The sequence below is a fragment of the Lissotriton vulgaris genome, chromosome 11 (genome assembly GCF_964263255.1).
Source record: "Lissotriton vulgaris chromosome 11, aLisVul1.2, whole genome shotgun sequence".
Taxonomy (NCBI): Eukaryota; Metazoa; Chordata; class Amphibia; order Caudata; family Salamandridae; genus Lissotriton; species Lissotriton vulgaris.
In genome coordinates, this window is record NC_141699.1 from 556,542,579 (window position 1) to 556,560,323 (window position 17,745).

At 45.1% G+C, this 17,745-nt stretch overlaps 1 protein-coding gene across 3 annotated transcripts in view; it reads right to left on the minus strand.

The window, feature by feature from the left end:
- The window catches only part of SLC39A14 (solute carrier family 39 member 14), a 207,066-nt gene that overhangs the window by 67,206 nt on the left and 122,115 nt on the right, over positions 1-17,745 (minus strand). For 2 of the 3 annotated variants that reach the window (XM_086943634.1, XM_086943636.1), the window contains exons 3-5: positions 17,276-17,462; positions 12,588-12,757; positions 9,194-9,316 (exon numbers count right to left, since the gene is read on the minus strand). In XM_086943634.1, the coding sequence (XP_086799760.1) occupies positions 9,194-9,316; positions 12,588-12,757; positions 17,276-17,462 (480 nt within the window). Of the gene's footprint in view, positions 1-9,193; positions 9,317-9,903; positions 10,074-12,587; positions 12,758-17,275; positions 17,463-17,745 lie in introns of all 3 variants that reach the window. The other variant, XM_086943635.1, reaches the window with a different exon arrangement.

A 17,745-nucleotide genomic window follows, 5' to 3' on the forward strand; every position in this document is an offset into this window, starting at 1 on the left:
GTAACCGCATTGCAAAAATAACGATAAAAAGAAGTGAAATAGACCTAAGGTATAAGAGAATGGTAAATGAGGAAAAAAAGGTGGAAAACAAGTTGAAATAAATATCCAAGACTGAAATTAAGGAAAAATGAAAAAGGTAGGGAAAATAATGCCTGAGAGGTTATAAACTGGGGGAGGATAGAGTGTGAAAGGTCAGGTAAAGGCGAAGCGAGAAATTTCAGCAAGAGAACCACTTAAACAGAAAAAGGGGAGAGAGTAGAGAAGGTGGAAAAGTAGAAGCAACAGAATATAAGCATGTGGTTTCAGACAGAGAACAAATGAATGTGTGTAGGTTGGGACAACAATTATCTATAAGAAGCAGCTATATTCCAGTCTGTCATTGAGCCCCTTGGGCTGGCAGGCATCCAGTCTCTTGATCCACACTGTTTCCCTTTGGAGTAGTAATTTCTTGTTATCAACGCCTGCTTTCAGTGGGACAACCTCCAAAACAAGGAACTTCAGTTGGCTCACGTTGTGCTGGTGTGTGATGAAGTGAGCAGCTAAAGGTGCTTTTGTTGATCTGTTCCTGATAGTGCTTTTGTGTTCAGTTAAGCGAACTTTGATCTTTCGTTCGGTTTTGCCTACATACGGCAATCCGCAGGGACATTTGAGTAGATACACTAGGTTCGTAGAGTCACAAGTAGCGTTGGTTCTCAATTTGATGGCTTTTCCTGATGATGGTTGGTTGAAGGTATTGCCCGGAATTATGTTGTGACAATGACTACAGTTGTGGCACGGTATGGTGCCGCTGTAGTTGGTAGAAGTGTCAGTGGGTTCGGTCTCAAGAATGTTCTTTAAGTTTTTGGCTCTCTGGTATGCGAAGAGTGGTTTAGTGTTGAAAATGCCCTGAAAATCTGGTTCAAAACGAATCATATCCCAACTCTTAAGAATGATGTTTTTGATGGCCTTGCTTCTGGTTGAATATTTCGAGACGAAAACTGGTCTCTGTTCGTCAGTTAATTTGATGTTAGTTCTTAAAAGTTCAGGCAGACAGAACAGCGCTGGAGGGACAGATTGGAGCAGTGGGGACGGAGGTGGCCCTCCTGCGGCAAGACCTCCGCAATCTAGCTGGTAGAGTAACCGAGGCAGAGATGCGGCTGAGAGAGATGGAAGACTCGGTACATAACCTTAATAAAGGCTTGCGAGAACTTAAGTTGACGCATAAGGAGATGCTGTGGAGGGTGGATGATGCCGAAAATAGGGTCCGACGCAATAACCTCCGCTTTGTGGGCTTTAGAGAAGGAATTGAGGGGACAAACATGCCGGACTTTTTATACACAAGGCTAAATAACACCTTCCCAGCAGATAAATTCTCCTCCTGCTTTGTCATAGAACAAGCCATCGGGCGTTGCTGGCCAGACCGCCTGTGGGGGCCCAGCCCTGGCCGGTGATAGCCCGTTTTTTTAACTTCCTAGATAGGGATATGATCCTAAGAGAGGCCCGGAAACTTGGAGACATCAGACATGAAAATGCCCGGATCATGATTTTCCCTGACTATAGTAGGGAGGTGTAAAAGCAGAGACACACGTTTGACTCCGTGAAGGCCAAACTGAGAGAACACAAAATCCAATACATGTTGGTATTTCCAGCAAAACTGAAGATCCTCTTCCTCGGCAGGTCTCATTTCTTTCAGACACCGGAGGAGGCATGGCAATGGCCTGAGGACCGTCCCCCCGTGAGGCGTCCGGAAACACAGGCCAGTGGGCCGTCGCCCTCGAACAGGCTTGGCGGCCGTCCTCTGGACTCGCAACGCTCACTCCGTCCCCGCTAAAATCTAAAGGGCCGCACCCTGGAAGTTACCCCGTATGTCCAGAAGGGTTCGGGAAGGAGGAGATGCCGCACCAGTGGATCACTAGACTCCAGACTCACAGAGAGCGCACGAACGCTCCGCACCTCTGCGCTGCACCGGATTGACACCGGAGTGGACGGAGGTGCAGACATTGAAAGCGGTCGGTCCTCCTCAGAAGGGGATCAGGAGTTGGATCCTTCGATGCACCCTTTGGCGGCTGAGATTTTGGCCCTGGAATAGGCAACGTTGCCCGGCGCCGGACATCCCAACCTGACCCTCTGGACTAACTCCTGAATACGGGTCTGCAGGACTGACCATGTTGTTCACTATTCAGCTGGAGCTTGCCGGCTGGGCACGCATTCCCTTACTCTTTGTTTCTTCATCTCTCTCATCCCTGTCCTATCTTTCTGATCACTATTCCTCCTTCTCAATTTCTCTCTCCTTTTCCAGTGCTTAATCTTTTGTTCACGTCTTTTCTGGGTTTTGCCTTGATGGTTCTGGGGTATCCACAGGCGTTGGAACTTGTGGAGTAATTGGACGAGGGAGGGCGACAGACCTCTGCCTGCCCTAGAGTCCGTTTCCCGTCATGTTCCCGGGGGGAGGGGGGGTGGAGTCCATAGGGAGGGAGGGGTGGGTGAGCGGGGGGGTCCCACCGGTTTATTGGTTGAGGGAGTTAGGTTATGTGTTATGTTTTTGTTTGACTGGCATATGGCACGCAGGTCCGCACTGATAGGCACGCACACCGTCAGCCCCATCCACGACGAGCATTTGACCACTACCACGACATGGCCACTGTGACTACACACGAAGCCCATGGGGACGGATGGGAGATAGACCCCTGTAAGATTCTCACTTGGAACGTCAATGGTCTGGGTGACAAGATTAAACGAGGGTTGGTGACGACGCATATTAAACGGTTGCACCCTGATGTAGTCTGCCTCCAGGAGACCCATCTTAAGGGAACGAAATGTAGATTCTTGGCAAGAGGAGCTTACAAAGTATTGGCCCATGCGGGATACACATCGGGATCACGGGGGGTAGCTATCCTGATAAAGAAGTCCCCCCCCTTTAACATGACCCGGACTTGGATAGATCCGCAAGTGACCTATGTGGGGGTGATGGGAACCTGGGGAGAGGCAACGGGTTACTTTAGTCTCGGTATATACCCCCGAAACTGCAGGCCAGGACGCTGACCGGGGTGGTGGAGTAACTACTAGACACACCAGATACACTACACTTCATAGCTCGCAACTTTAACAACGTAATGTCCGTCCTCCTGGACCGGTCAGGGACGCGAGCTGACAGCTCCCCAACAACGCTACTGGACAGGACTATGGATACCCTGGGGTAGACGGACGGGTGGAGGTGGTTGCACTTGGACGTAAGAAGCTATTCCTATTACTCGGGGCACACAACGTACATTCCCGCCTGGACTAGGTCTTCCTACCCAGACACGCTCTTAGGGCCGACGACGTAGCCGACTACTTGGCATGAGGTATTTCGGACCACTCGCCACTACTGGTCCGACTGGGAGGGAGGCCGCGACCTTGTGATGGGGGTTGGAGGCTGACTGTTTGGGATCTGCAAAACGCCGAGATACTGCAGGATCTCCGAGCAGACACAAAGGTCTATTTTGCCGAAAATATGGGCTCTGTACAGTCAGGGGTTACACTATAGAAAGCCTATAAGGCGGTGCTCTGTGATCGGGCACAAAGTAGGGTATCCTGGGAGAAGCGGAGAGCCCAAAAGGAATTATGCACGTTGGAAACCCAAATTCTAGACCTCGAACGGCAGCACCTGACAGACGGAGACCCACAGGTGCTTCGGCACCTGCTGGACACTCAACGACAATACAGGGAACTAGCATAGGCCCTTGCAACCCTACACCGGCTGTACGATGTTGGAGATAAGTCCGGAAGGCTCTTGGCCTTGCTAAGTCGCAGGGAAAGGGATGCCCGGTGGGTAGATGGCGTGATTGATGGACAGGAACAGCTGCCGAAAAGTGACCCCCAGATCGCTCGAGCGTTTGCATCCTACTACCGGAAATTTTATAAGTCCAGGGATTTGGGTGGCTTGGACGAAATCACGGCCCATATGGCAGAGATCCGCACCCCAGTCTTGTCGGACGACGATAGTGAGTCCCTCAAGGTCGACATAACGGCCACAGAAATAATAGGCAATAGCTAGACTACGGCAGGGGAAGGCCCCGCCCGCAAATGGTCTCCTGGCGGAGATTTTTAAGAAAGGAACTGACCTCCTCATACCCCACCTTCTGGTGCTCTTTAGCGACGCAGCCCAAGACGGTACTCTCCCGCCGGACCTGAGAATGGCCACTATCATGCCTATATATAAACAGGGCAGGCCCCCGACATCTGCGAGTCGTATAGACCAATCTCCCTACTCAATGTAGAGGCCAAGCTCCTGGCCACGGTCCTGGCCCTTCGACTGCATCAGGTGATCTCTGGCTTGGTACATCAGGACCAGACGGGGTTTCTGCCAGACAGGGAGACGAGGCAAAACCTCCGGCAGACCCATAATTGGCTCATGGAGGTGAAGCAGAGGGAAGACCTACATATGTTTCTCTCTCTTGATGCTGAAAAAGCGTTTGACACTGTTCACTGGCCCTTTCTGGAGGCGACGCTGATCAAGTTCGGGGTCGGCCCCATTTTTCGGCAGTGGGTAGGACTTTTATACACAGATCCCAGAGCCCAGGTTAAAATAAACTGAGTACTGTCTGACGTCTTTCCTGTTCTAAGGGGGACACGCCAGGGATGCCCCCTGTCCCTGTTATTCGCCCTCACGATCGAAATAGATCTCGCTTTATGTGGACTATATTCTCCTATATGTGACACAACTGGCGACTACGGTCCCTGCGCTATTTAAACTCTTAGATAGGTATGGCTCCTTTTCGGGACACACGATCAACTGGCACAAATCTATTCTATACAGCCCAAGCGTGGAGGAGGAATGTCCCCCCGCTACCGGGAGCCCTCTAGGTCACTCACTTAGGGTTTAAATACTTGGAGATCTATCTGACTATCCACAAGTAAGTTTCCTACCAAAAAAACACCCAGAGAGTGATTAAGAACTTTGCAGAGGACGCCTTTCGATGGAAGTCCCTCCCCCTTACGATCTTAGGCCGGGCGGCGATGTTTAACATTATCACGTTGCCCCATTTTCTGTATGGACTGCAGAATGAATACTTTCCCCTCTCCAGACAGACATTCTAAGTAATAAATGCTGAATTGGGAAGCGGTCCTGATACACCATAGAGAGGTTGCGATTAAAACCCGATTACGTCTTATCCAGTACAAAATCCTATATAGGGTCTACTATGACAGGGTCAGGATGCACCGCATGGGTGGAGCTAGTGATCCCCGCTGTTTGAGGTGCGGGCACCCGCAGAAAACTTTCTTCCACACCATGTGGGACTGCTCTATCATTAACACTTACTGGATGCACATTCTGGGAGAGTCGAGTAAGATTCTGGAGGTGAAGCTCCCACTAGACCCCAAGTTTGTATTGTTGGGAATAACTACTGATGTGGATCTGAGCCGCCCACACTTGATCTTTGCCTTACTGGCCCTAATAGTGGCAAAGACAGATCTGGCGCGAGAGTGGGGAGCGCCGTCGCCTCCCAAAGTGGGAGGCTGGAGGAGGGGGATGGATTTGTACATGGTGGATGAGAGAGTGACCTACAAGGCCAGGGGTTGTCCTCAGAAGTTTGGCAAGGTGTGGGGGAAATGGAGAAAGTATCATGGTTTTGATGAGTGCTTGGGGACTGATTGACATGCTTATAACCACACTGATTGGGACACCGCCCCCTATTAAGGGCTTGTTGGTACTGAGCCTGGGACATGCGAGGTCCCCCCGGGCAGGTGAGGACATGTGGCATCCTTATGTTCGTGGGTGGAAGAGGGGTACTATTGAACTGCTGTTTGTGAAGCTGTTGATGTGGGCGGGGGGGGGTGCTCGGATATGCGGCAAATTAACTGCGACTTGACAATTATGCTTTTGTTGATTCTAAATGCCAATAAAAAGATTTATTTAAAAAAAAACAATGTATGATGGGCAAAGTCAGCTTAGATCGATCATGCAGTTTAGATGGACACGTCAAACACTTAATAATGGTTGCGTACTATGCACTATCTGAATTCCAGCAGTTTATTTTTGCCTTTTAATTTAACTCACAAACAACAACTGATGGCAATGAAAGATATGATCTACACAATGCTACACTTAGAGAAGTTAGAACAAATTCCATTCACTATAGCTGAAACACCTAAAGCGGTGTGGTTAATACACGGCGTTCTCTTTACCCATTTTAACATTTCAATTCACGCTTGTATGTAACATTTCCTGTTGGTAGCTATGAACCCCTTGGAGACAGCTTCATTTGGGAGTTATGGTCACTTCCCTTTCTTCTATTGTTGTGAAGATGCCAACAAGAAAGTTTTCATTACTAGAGAGGAATGAGACTCTTCTGTCAGACATTCACTCGTTTCCAAACATGTTAAAATCCACGGCGCATGTAATGCTTCTGTGATAAATTGGTCTTTTTATTTAAAAGGAATGCCAGTTCCCGCAATACTTCCACTTATAATGCTCCTTTCAAATGGAACTTATTTAAAGCTTAGTGATCAATATTGTTGTGGTATGTGAACTCGAGTTACCTACATTTTGTCAGTTTTTAAGCTCATCACTTTTTGCAACAACATCCTATTTCCCCCTAAGCATGGGATTATAGAAAGCTCGGTGCGACCTTCCATTCCAACTTTGAAGGCAGATTTTAACAAGCTAAACAGACTCAAAGCACTACTGTTGCAAAAAGGAAGTAGGTCTCACATCTGTACGCGAAACCTTTGATTACCGTCCTTGTTAAATACCAATCTTCCCCTGCATCTTGGTGAATTAGTGCATTGACTGTTTAATGCCTCTAACACAGCCGGTCTTGCAAACTTTTTTAAGATCGTCAGCTCAGGCCTCGTCAGTTACCTCCAGACTATCTTTAGAGTCATCTCAGATTTTATTCATAACATTTTTTTCAGTGTATTCGGAGGATTTCCACTGCTGTTATTCCTCATTCGTGGCATTCTCCCCCTATTTCTGCTTCTCCATAATGGATGTTCCTTTTGCAAGCCCTCTGGAACTACAACACTATCATGAGCGCATTCTTCAGATTTTTGGGATATTTTATACTGCAAGAGCTGAATCTTGATTGGTCCTTAACATTTTGGACTGCCTGGTGTTCCATTGCTTCTGGTGCCCCTTCGAATAGCCACTGGATATTTGCCTGGCTTCTCAGACACCCGCTGCCATGGACATTGAACTGCTAATGGGTCCCTTATGGCCCATTTTCAGGACTGTCCCCTAGATTTGCGGCTTCTCCACAATGCAAGGGTTGAGCCACTCACCCTTCAGCAAATATGTACATTGGCACATGGATCACAGAATACAGGCTCTATTAACATGGATTCTGGTTACCCGGTAGCTATCTCACCATTGGTGGAGACAGAGGATCATGTCTGGTCTTTGGAAATTGTGGCTTGGGCAGTTAATCAATCCTCTTTTGCGGAGTAAGACTCCTTTAGGGAGTCCCTGGACTTTGAATTTGCGAATGATACAATGGATTCCTCCAAATCACCATCATTTGACTATTTTTCAAAATTGACAATTCATTTTTTAGTTTTCCAACGATAACTTTACAAATTGTTTATTTTTCTAATTGTATTTATATTTTTAATGCGTTTTCGTGCTATTATCCTAACCAAAGGGAAGTTTTTGTGTGTTTCACATATGGTCCAGTGTGGTTTTTCCTATGTTAGCCTAATCATGTAGGCTTCTTTGGTTTTGCACACCGAACTAAATAACACGCTTGGCTTTGTACTACATTATATTTTCACACTGAACCGGCACATGTTTCTGTATTTTAGTATTTTCCTTGGATTTAGTCTGAACAGCCTAGGAAAGATCAAACAAAATTGCTGATTGTTTTTTTTCTCTGGTCAGACACTAGCACCTAAACATATTAAAGGACTGAAGCTGCTGTTTTCGAATACACATGTCTTGCCATATAACTGAGGACAGCGAACAGACAGACAGACAGACACAGACACAAAGAGTGCAGCATCAGCTGAGATGTAGAACATCCACATATGTATGCTAAGGCAAGGGGTCTGCCAGTAAACCAAGATATCTATAACTGTTTAGGTTTCATAGTGGCGGAGGGTTTAGGCCAATCCGTCATATGAAAGGGGTCTTTACTGTATATGGTTTATTAACCATGCTAATGACATTATTGACATGCATTTGTTTTCTAATTGTAGCGCAATTATTGCATCTTAGAGCACGATAGTTTAAATAAACATTGTAAACTTACTTTGGGTCTCTTTTATCTTATTGTGGACAAGTACAAGTGAGAGAGAAAGGGTGTGTCCTGTTACTGCGATCCCGGAGAGTGTTGCGTTCTGGGGTGCCAAACCACTTGTCTCTCTGGAAAAGTTATAGCTATAACTAGTCGGACTCGGGCTCCTAGATACTGAGATGGTATGGTGACTCAGTCCCTACATACTGATGCTCTATGGTCCTGAGCAGAATCCCTGCAACACCCCTTAAAGTCAACTTCATTGACTACGAGAAGGCACTCAACAGCATGGACAGGGAGACCCTTTGGAAACTCCTTCGTAACTAAAGTGTGCCAGATAATCTCGTATGAATCATCAGTAACTTTTATGAGGGATTAACCTGCAAGATAGTCCATGCAGGGTAGCTCACAGGCACCTTTGAAGTGAGGATCAGAGTGTGCCAGGGTTATTTGCTCTCACCTTTTCTCTTCCAGCTGGCCATAGACCAGATCATGAAGACATCCAGGGCAAGAAAAAACTGAGATTCAGTGGACCTCCTTGACGCAGCATGACGACCTGGATTTTGTGGATGACCTGGCCCTACTCTCCCATACACATCTGCATATGCAACAGAAGACTGACGAAGTGGCAGCCACATCAGCAAAACTTGGCCTCAAATCCACAGCAGGAAATAACCAAGATCCTGAAGGCTAACATGACCAGAACTACCTGTGGTCACTCTGGCAGGCGATGCACTGGAAGAGGTTGAGGGAGGATCTACGGTTAAAGGAAATCTTTAGAGAAAAATACTGTGGTACAGCTAGAGAGCCCTCTCTGTGAGGCATTTGCAGTATGGTGAAAGTTAGGTCAGTAAGGGAAGCTAGAAGTAAGGCTGAGGCAGAAAGACCCATGGACTGGAGAATGTGTATAAACTGTTCCAAAGAGGCATGGAAGGTTAGATGGTATGTTGTGGAAAAGTATGAAAGGGAAGGGACTTCCTCTCCTCAAAGCTAAATCTTACCTCATCCTTCTGCTTCAGAATCATCTTTAAAACTTTTTCAGTGAAGAAAAAAAGGTAGAACCCTCCGAAGACCACTGCAGACTTGGAAACATAATAGTCCTCCAATGGGTTAAATCCAAATGCCTGTGGAGTAGAAATAGAGAATCTGTGAGAACATTTTTTTCTTTTAAACCCACACCCAGTCAGAGTGCAAGATCTCACTCCAACCCAAACAACCATTCTACACTGCACCCTGGGGTGTCCAAAATCTTCCATACATACTAAGGGGCATCTTCAATACATACTAAGGGGCTTCCCCAATAACCCATAAACTCTCCTCTTTTCCCCCAAAATAGAAGCAGCATTACAGGTCCATTCTAATCCTGAAGAAGCCAAAAGGTTTACTCCTACTTTTAATGGCTTACATCCTGCTCAGTCCCTAACTCACCTGACCGATATGGCCTGCAGGGAAAAGGGGCAAGAGGGTACATTAAGCCCACGGCAAGGAGCAGCCATATACACTGTCCAGTAAATGCATTCATCTAGTGCACTGTAACTACCTAGCCATTCCATTCAACAAAGCAAGGCATGCATCAACCACAAACAATTGGGTGCCCCACCTGTCAAACATCCTCACTTTATTGACTGTCCCTGCCTCAGGTACCACAATATCCCTTAGTCTCCCAGTTAATCCTGGAATTCACAGGTGAAGGAGAAGGGGATGTGCCTACCTCTGGGATCAGCTGAAAGAGGGCATTGGAGTAGAGCGTGCCAATCGCCAAGGCTATGAAGTAGAGCAGCAGCCGGTTGTAAAACCTTTTCTTCATGAAGGGGACGACACTGGCCCCAACCAGTGAGCAAAGAGAAATAACGGTCACACAGAGGAAGCCGTAACCCCAAACTGTGTAGAGAACCCCGCACCCATCCCTCACAGCCCCACCAAGAGGAGCGCATGGGGCAAAATTAAAAGATTGAGGCGATGAAGGCAGACTCCAAAGAGAAATTATTCAGAATTCCAGAGGAAAGCAGATTCCAACACCAGAAAGAGAGAAAGGGAGAAATCCGATTAGTGATTTTGCAATACTTGCATTGTAGATACAGACATAAAGATTGTATGCAGAACAGTCCCGGAACTGAAGGCCTTGGTCTAAGGCAGGAGTTAATAGGCATCTGCTCCTGCACTTTGGCAACTGGAAAGGGCAGAACCCTCATATTCAGCATTTGCATAGGGAAAGGGGAATTCATCTTGGAGAATAATACTGTTCCGGGACTGTGCAGCACTTACAATTCATAAAATTTCTGTATAAAGGCTCTCGCTCCAGCTTCATCAAAACTCCGACGACTTACACCAATAGGTTGGGCCTACTAACTGATCCTTAGTTTTCCCGCCCCATGCACAGGGATAGAAAGCCTTGATCGAAAGAGGCTGAGAAGGGGGTACAACAGCAACCATAGGGGCCCAATTCACAATGGCTAACTTGGACCAAAAGTCTAACTTTACAAATTTTCGGTATTCACAAAGTTCAGTTACTACTTTTAGACTTTTGGTCCAACTTTACCCTCTTGCTTATCGAAAAGTAGTGCAGTTAGACTTTTAATCTAACTTTACCTTTGAGAAAACCGAAAAGGATTAAAGTTAGACTTTTGGACTAAGTTAGACTTTTGGTCTAACTTTACCTTTTTGAATCGGGCCCTAGATTTTGAGCTAGCAGGTCCAGGGTCCACCCCAAAAAATCTCTTTAAGTATCATATCTGCATGTTCATTCTTCCTCCTACTGTACAAGACGTTGCCTGTGTCTATTTCCATATACTGCAGATGTTCCGAATGGACGATCCCCTTCCACTGGGTACCTGTGTGGCCCTAGAGGTGCACACTAATACAAGCGAGAGAGTTCTTTAAATCAGGACAGTATTGTAACTATGCTCAACAGATCTCCCAAAGGTTTAGTTCTTCCACACCATCTTAGGAAGATCATAGTGCAGCATTCTAGTGTGTAGATCACAGTTTACCATGGGATTCAGCAGGTGCTCTGTCAATTTGGATTTCTTGTGCTAATGTTGTTCACAACTAACTAACTTTTGGTGATAATAACTGCAAGCTAACCCAGCTAATCTGTGCTGGAGTGGTTGCTTCTTTTTGAGTGTGCCGGTTGACTAAAGTCTCCAGGCGCCTCTGTCAGTCAGGGATTAAATTACTGTACAATAATTCATTATGGGCCTTTAGTAGCATCTACTGATAAACATATTTCTGCACTTAGGTCTCTTTGTGCAAGTAGTGCTCCCTTTTCAAGGAAAGTGCCACGACTGCTGTGAGTGCACAATGATTTCAAGTCGAAAAAATAGGGTCCATGAGCTATCGGACTTATTGCAGGTCGCATCCAGGAGATGGGGAAGGGGGCTCATTAGGTGAATAAGGAGTCTTGGAGATCAAGAGGCTGGAGCGAGTTCCTTTGACAAGTAACATTTGATACTCATCAACATTATTAAAACAATAGTTAATGACAATTAGAACGTGATAACAAATCGTACATTTCTGAAATTTAAGAAAAATTAAAAATAAAATCTGACTTTCCAATTGGTAAAGTGAAAAACGTGCACGAGGCGAAGGACAGCCCAAAAAAAGGTGTGTGTTTTTTTTTAAAATACATAGTATTTCCAGAATACTCTTCTAGCTACAGATTTCCAAAATTAAGAGAATTACAGAGATTTAGAGAAAACCACGAGACCCAAATAAAATTCTACATAATCCAATAAGAAAAAAGGAGCTGAAGGAAGGAATGAGCTGAGGAAGAGCCCGAGTAGGGCGATCAACAGATGGGCAACCAAACCCCTTTCCACACCTCTGAAGTCTCTGCATCCCCAAATAAAGAAGAGCAACAGAGACCGATACAAGTGGCTGTCAGAGGGGCAATATCTCACCACACCACCACCTTCCCTACTTAGACTAAGCCTCCGCACTCCCAAAGTATGGAGCAGAACAGTGATCAGAAGCAGGACATCACCGCCTTCTTCTTTTGGGGGTGCAGGGGCCAAGAAAGTATCCAGTGGGATGGACGAATACTCAGGGTGGTGACATCCCACTACCTTTAATACTCCTGAGTCTCTGCACTCCCAGAAGGCAAGGACAGAGGTTAGGCTTGAAGTCGGTAATTGGCAGAGGTGCAACACTCCTCTCCTACACAACTCTGATAGCTGCTAGGATTCCCTTAAGTAAAACAGTCTTGAACTAAGGACTTTAGGGTGCAGACCCAGTTCAAAATAGGTCCTGCAACAGGACATGCTAGAGTTTTCGAATAGGTTACACAGCAGAGAGACTGTTGTCCCTTCATGCCTCCCCTCCTACACTAGAGTCTTTGACAGATGTCAAAGGGCCCCCCACCACATAAAAGCTCCAATCTCTTCCCATCTACTGCACCTCGGGGAGGAGCTGGAAAAGCGCAGTACAGAAGAGTGTGCCGATGGACAATGCGATGAAATATAGGAGAATCCACCGGAAAAAGGGCTTCTTGGTGCATGGCACGACGAAGACTCCCAGGAGCGAGGCCAGGTTTATCACAGTCACGGTGAGAAACCCAAAACCCCACACTGTGGAACAAGAAGAGATATGGGGTTACAACACTGTCCGGGAAACCACAGAGCAGCAGAAGCAGCACAGGCAAGCACAAAGCAACAGAAACAGATCATGTACATGAGCTACAGAAGGTAGGTGGGTTAGGATTGCATGTGAACAGCAGAAACTGAGTCTAAGGTGACCGAGAGAAGCACAGCTTTACAACAAAGAACAAAAGGCGCAGAGGGGCCGAACTAAATGGATGCCAAAAACGATTTTGCAAAAATAATGCCACCATCACAGGCAGCTGAAAGTGGTTTCTAACAGCGAAATACCACAAACACACTCAGGAAACATGTACAACCACCATTCACAGGCAAAATACCACCACCACCACATACAATGTAATCCTCTACAACATGGAGTGGAAACTCAATTACACAGAGAAACCCAATGGAAGCATGGAAACTACCACCTCCAATGCATGCAGGCTGAACACCATTGCACAAGGAAAAAATGCAACCACACTTGGGGTGAAAATGCAACTGAATGCAGAGAAAACGCACGCCCCAATGTGAGTGAAATCCTACCTCCACCATGGCTATATCAACTGTTCTGCAATGTCGACTCTAGGAGAGAAATTTCCCGCTACAAATGCTGATTCACCAAGACTTATATTTTAATGTGGGATCCAGTCTCCAGAGCTAACTGAAGTTACAGAATTGTGACTTCTTTTGGAGGTCACTAAGGGTCAGTTATGGAACTAAGATAGGTTTGTGTTTCTCTGCGGACCTGAAACAATCTGAGCCACAAAACCTCACACTGCTCTCTCTTTCCTCAGGACAGTTTTCTTCATCACATTTGTTTGGCCTTCATGTCTTTTTGAACTGTACCATGCAGATTATCACAGAGCATAAGCAGCCCTGGAAATTCGTAATTCTTTTTTAAATTTTGTATAAATTCTGTTTATTAATAAATTACAAATAATTTCAAGTGTACGGTTACAAATTGAAGTCACAATATACAAAGCACGCTTCATCTTATAGTGGTTCGTCTGTTAAAATATGCAGTTGCTAAATTTAACATTTTGGCTAGTATTCAACATGTTTTCACACCCACTTATATTAGCTTGAGTCTGCATCGGATTCACTCAGGGGTGAAGCACAAATGTTCCCCCTGTATGCGTTCCACTTACCCCATACTCCCACTTTTTGGTGCATCCTCAATGTATGTACGCCACCCTGTCTGCCACTATAGCACTATCCATATCTTCGCTCCATTCTCGATATGTTGGAGAAGTGTGTGATCCCCAGTTTTTGGGTATGTTTCGTTTTGCATACATCATACCCAGTGTGACCCAATCTTGTGCCACATGATTGAGATCGGTTGGCTCCCATATATTTAAGAGACATCTTCTAGGATCCGGCTCGACAGTCCCCCACTAACTTGCGTGAGGACTCGCATAATTGTTCCCCAGTAGGTCGCTATTTCTGGGCATTCCCATATTATATGGTAGAAAGTACTGGTTGCCCCACATTGTCTCAAGCAGAGTGTACTATCAGTCCTCTCTATTTTATGTAGGGTTACACTTGTATAATAAATGTGATTTAGCATCTTTAATTGCATTAATCTCAGTTTGAAGGACATCACCACTTTGCGTGGGGAGGCGAGCGCCTCTTGCCAATCTTAAAATTCGTAATTCTTGATATTTTTAAAGAAATTACACTTTGAGAAGGACAGGGTGAACATGGCAGGCAGGAATCATGCATTTTTGTCTCAGGTGATACTTCATGCCCATCCCAATTTATTTAAATTTCTTGCCCAGAACAGTTTTTCCTTTGTTCCTACGGTAGCTGGCCATGGAGGCACAATAAATGCAAGTTCTCAAGAGCAGTTCTAGTCAGAAATACAAGAAAGACTTTAGCTACAGTGGATATTGAGATTTTGCTGGAAATCAATCTGGGCAACTTCCAGAAAATTGGTGAGATTTTCTAGATTCCATACCCATCACAAAGATGCATGATGCTATGGTAAAGCGAGTGCCTGAACAGCATTCTTTTGCACTTCATAGCTCAATGCAGGGAGAGTAAAGTGTCCCTGTTCTTTTCAAGATGATTTCACTGTGAGAGGGATTGGCTGTTGGTAAATGAAACTCATTGGTTCTACACTCGGAACAGAGTACAAACTGTTTTCACTTTTGGCAGTCACCTAACAGCGAATTAGACTTTTTTTTGCAAAGAGGGGGAAACTGAACCAACTAGCAGAAGCCACAAGTCTGCAATAGGCAATCAAGGGTTCCCAAGTGGCCTCATATCTATATCTTACCCTCAACAGATCCTTATGGGTAAATGAGATCTTCACTTGGGATTGTACTTTGGACACTTCAGCTGGTTTCTACAGACTTGCTGCACTTTGAGTTAAAGAGTAAGATTATTCCACTAACAGAACCAACATCCACTTCAATAGCTTATCATCCAGAATTGTTGTTAAGCACTTTTGCTTTCCATTTCATAATTGGCAACTCTACACTTTTCAATAATGTTTGGTTGTACTTATACGGCTCAGGTAATCTTTAACTTCAGCATCTGGTTTGTATTGTATTTATATTTTTGTACTAATTACGAATTGCTTTGTTGAACACAGGCCTCTTTGTGTAGTCACCACACAAAATTGTTGGAGAATAGTTTAGCTGCAATAAATCTGGTTTCTTTTGTGCCAGGATCGATCATAATAAATTCTCAATACCAGGCCATCTACCACCAACTGTACCAAGCAGCGCTGTGTATACTGACCTTTTAGATGCCAGAGTGCTTGATATATATATATATATATATATATATATATATATATATATATATTTAAAAAAGTGATGGAGAGTTCAGAGTATAGCGAATAAAATGTAAATGTTGTTCTGTTATTCTTATACGGTTCAAACTGTACTGCACTTCTTTTGACCCATCTACTCTTCAAAGAGAAGCCTTCAACGCAGACGTCCTACCAAAGACGTGACCCTGTTGTTGATCAAGGGTGTAGACTACCCAGCTAAGGATTCTAATTTTTTTCTGGACTCAGTACCTGGTGGCAATAGGATTTCAGTCACCCCAATATTATATGATTTTCATAGAGGGCACAAGGCCTCGAAGACACAAAGAGGAAGTGCAGCAGGCAACACTGTACAGGCAAAATTATAATACCACACGCACAAGATGCAACAATCACACACAGGGCAAGCGTCACCAAAGTGTATAGAGAAAACAACAATACATGTGAGTCCTATGAGAGCAGGCCAAGAAAACCAATCAAGAAGCACACATGTTTATGTCCACATCAGAGACAACTGAAGACTTAACAACTCTTTAGCTCAGGACCCACGCAGGGAGATAAAGAAGAAAAGGAACTCATGTGTTGAACAGGAGGCATGGACCACAGAGGCACCTTACCTCTGAGCACAGGGTCTGCAAACAGGGGAAATCACTACTACCAACTGCAGGGATAGAAATAAGGGATATAATCTCCATGCAAGAGCACAGACAGGGAAAGTCACTACTGCCATGTACAGGGGTACAAACAAGGGAAGCAACTAGCTCTGCATGCTGGGGTACAGGCAAAAGGTCCTACTATTGCCACATTGAGTGCAGACAAAGACAGTCTTCACGGCCACACAAACTGAAGGGATCACAGGCAAAGAAAGTCAATAGTTTGACGTGCAGAGGTACACAAAACGGAAGCTCCTACCGACACATGCGGGAGAAGCCATCATGGCCATGTGTAGGGAGCACAGGGGCAGGGATGCCAATACAGCCACATGCAGGGAAACGGACTGGCCTGCACCTGCTGCTGTGTGTTAACACTGGAAAAGGCACAGTGGAGCCTGTTCCAGATTGACGTTTCCCATGGACACAGTGAGGTGGTCTACGTCCACCACGAACAACCAAACTCCTCATTTCCAGGTAAATCGTATAGTTCTGCTGCTCCTACAGTCTGTTTTATCTTTTAAAATTTGACCCAAATCCTAATAGACAAACTTCCAAGAAAAAAACAGAGGAATTTAGTCTATTAATAAACCTCGATTTCCTGGTGGTCTTCCAGTTACAGCAGCATAATTCAAGCATATAAGCTACGACTGATACCAGCAAATTACACTGATCTACACTTTCTAATGACAGCACAGCAGTCCATACTGACTCAGTTCTCTGCTTCAAGTATTTCAGCCTGTCCCATTCAAGATTACATTTGTTTAGTTGGAAGTCTTTTGGCATAGAACTTACTCTCTGCTTCTGTAGTTGTTTTTAACATAGGGAATGTTGTGCAATGAAACTTTACCACATCACAAGGGTACATTTGAAGGGCGACAGTGCAGTTGGCAAAAGTTTCTAAAGGCTGGTAGTAACTTGCAAATCATATCAAGAATCTACTTCTGTCATAAAAACAATGAAAAGAAAGGATGGGGCACAGACATCTTCCGGAATTGTGCCCAACGATGCCCAAAGAGGTAGGGCTAAATGTTCACACTGAGGACAGATCCGGCTTTCAAGCTGTCCAAATCTTCTCACCCTCAGCTGAGCTTGGCTTTCCTTCCTCTGTCCTCTCATTTTCTTCATTCTCCAGGTTCTCAGCCGTGCATGCCCGAGACTCCAACTGCTGCAAGATGGTGGGACAGAAATCCTGGAGCCCTGGCCCATCTATTCGAGAGCCTGCACTCAGATTGTGGACAGTGAAGATCTCTGAAGAGCTGAAACACTAAAAAAAAAGAAACAATATACTATGTAAAAATGCAATGTATTCTGTTAAGACTTAGAATAGATGAATATCATCAGTTTGTCAAAATGAATTCCAGCATTGACCACTAATCACATAGACGTTGGAGGCTAGCAGAATAATAACAAGCATTGAAAATGCAATAGGTCTCGCCCTCGTTTAAGTTAAAGCAATTCTGTTTGTAATTAGGTGGCTTTTTAGCTTTGCTTTTATTAGTGTCTTTCAAACGTTCATGTACATAACATGCATATGTATGCATATATGT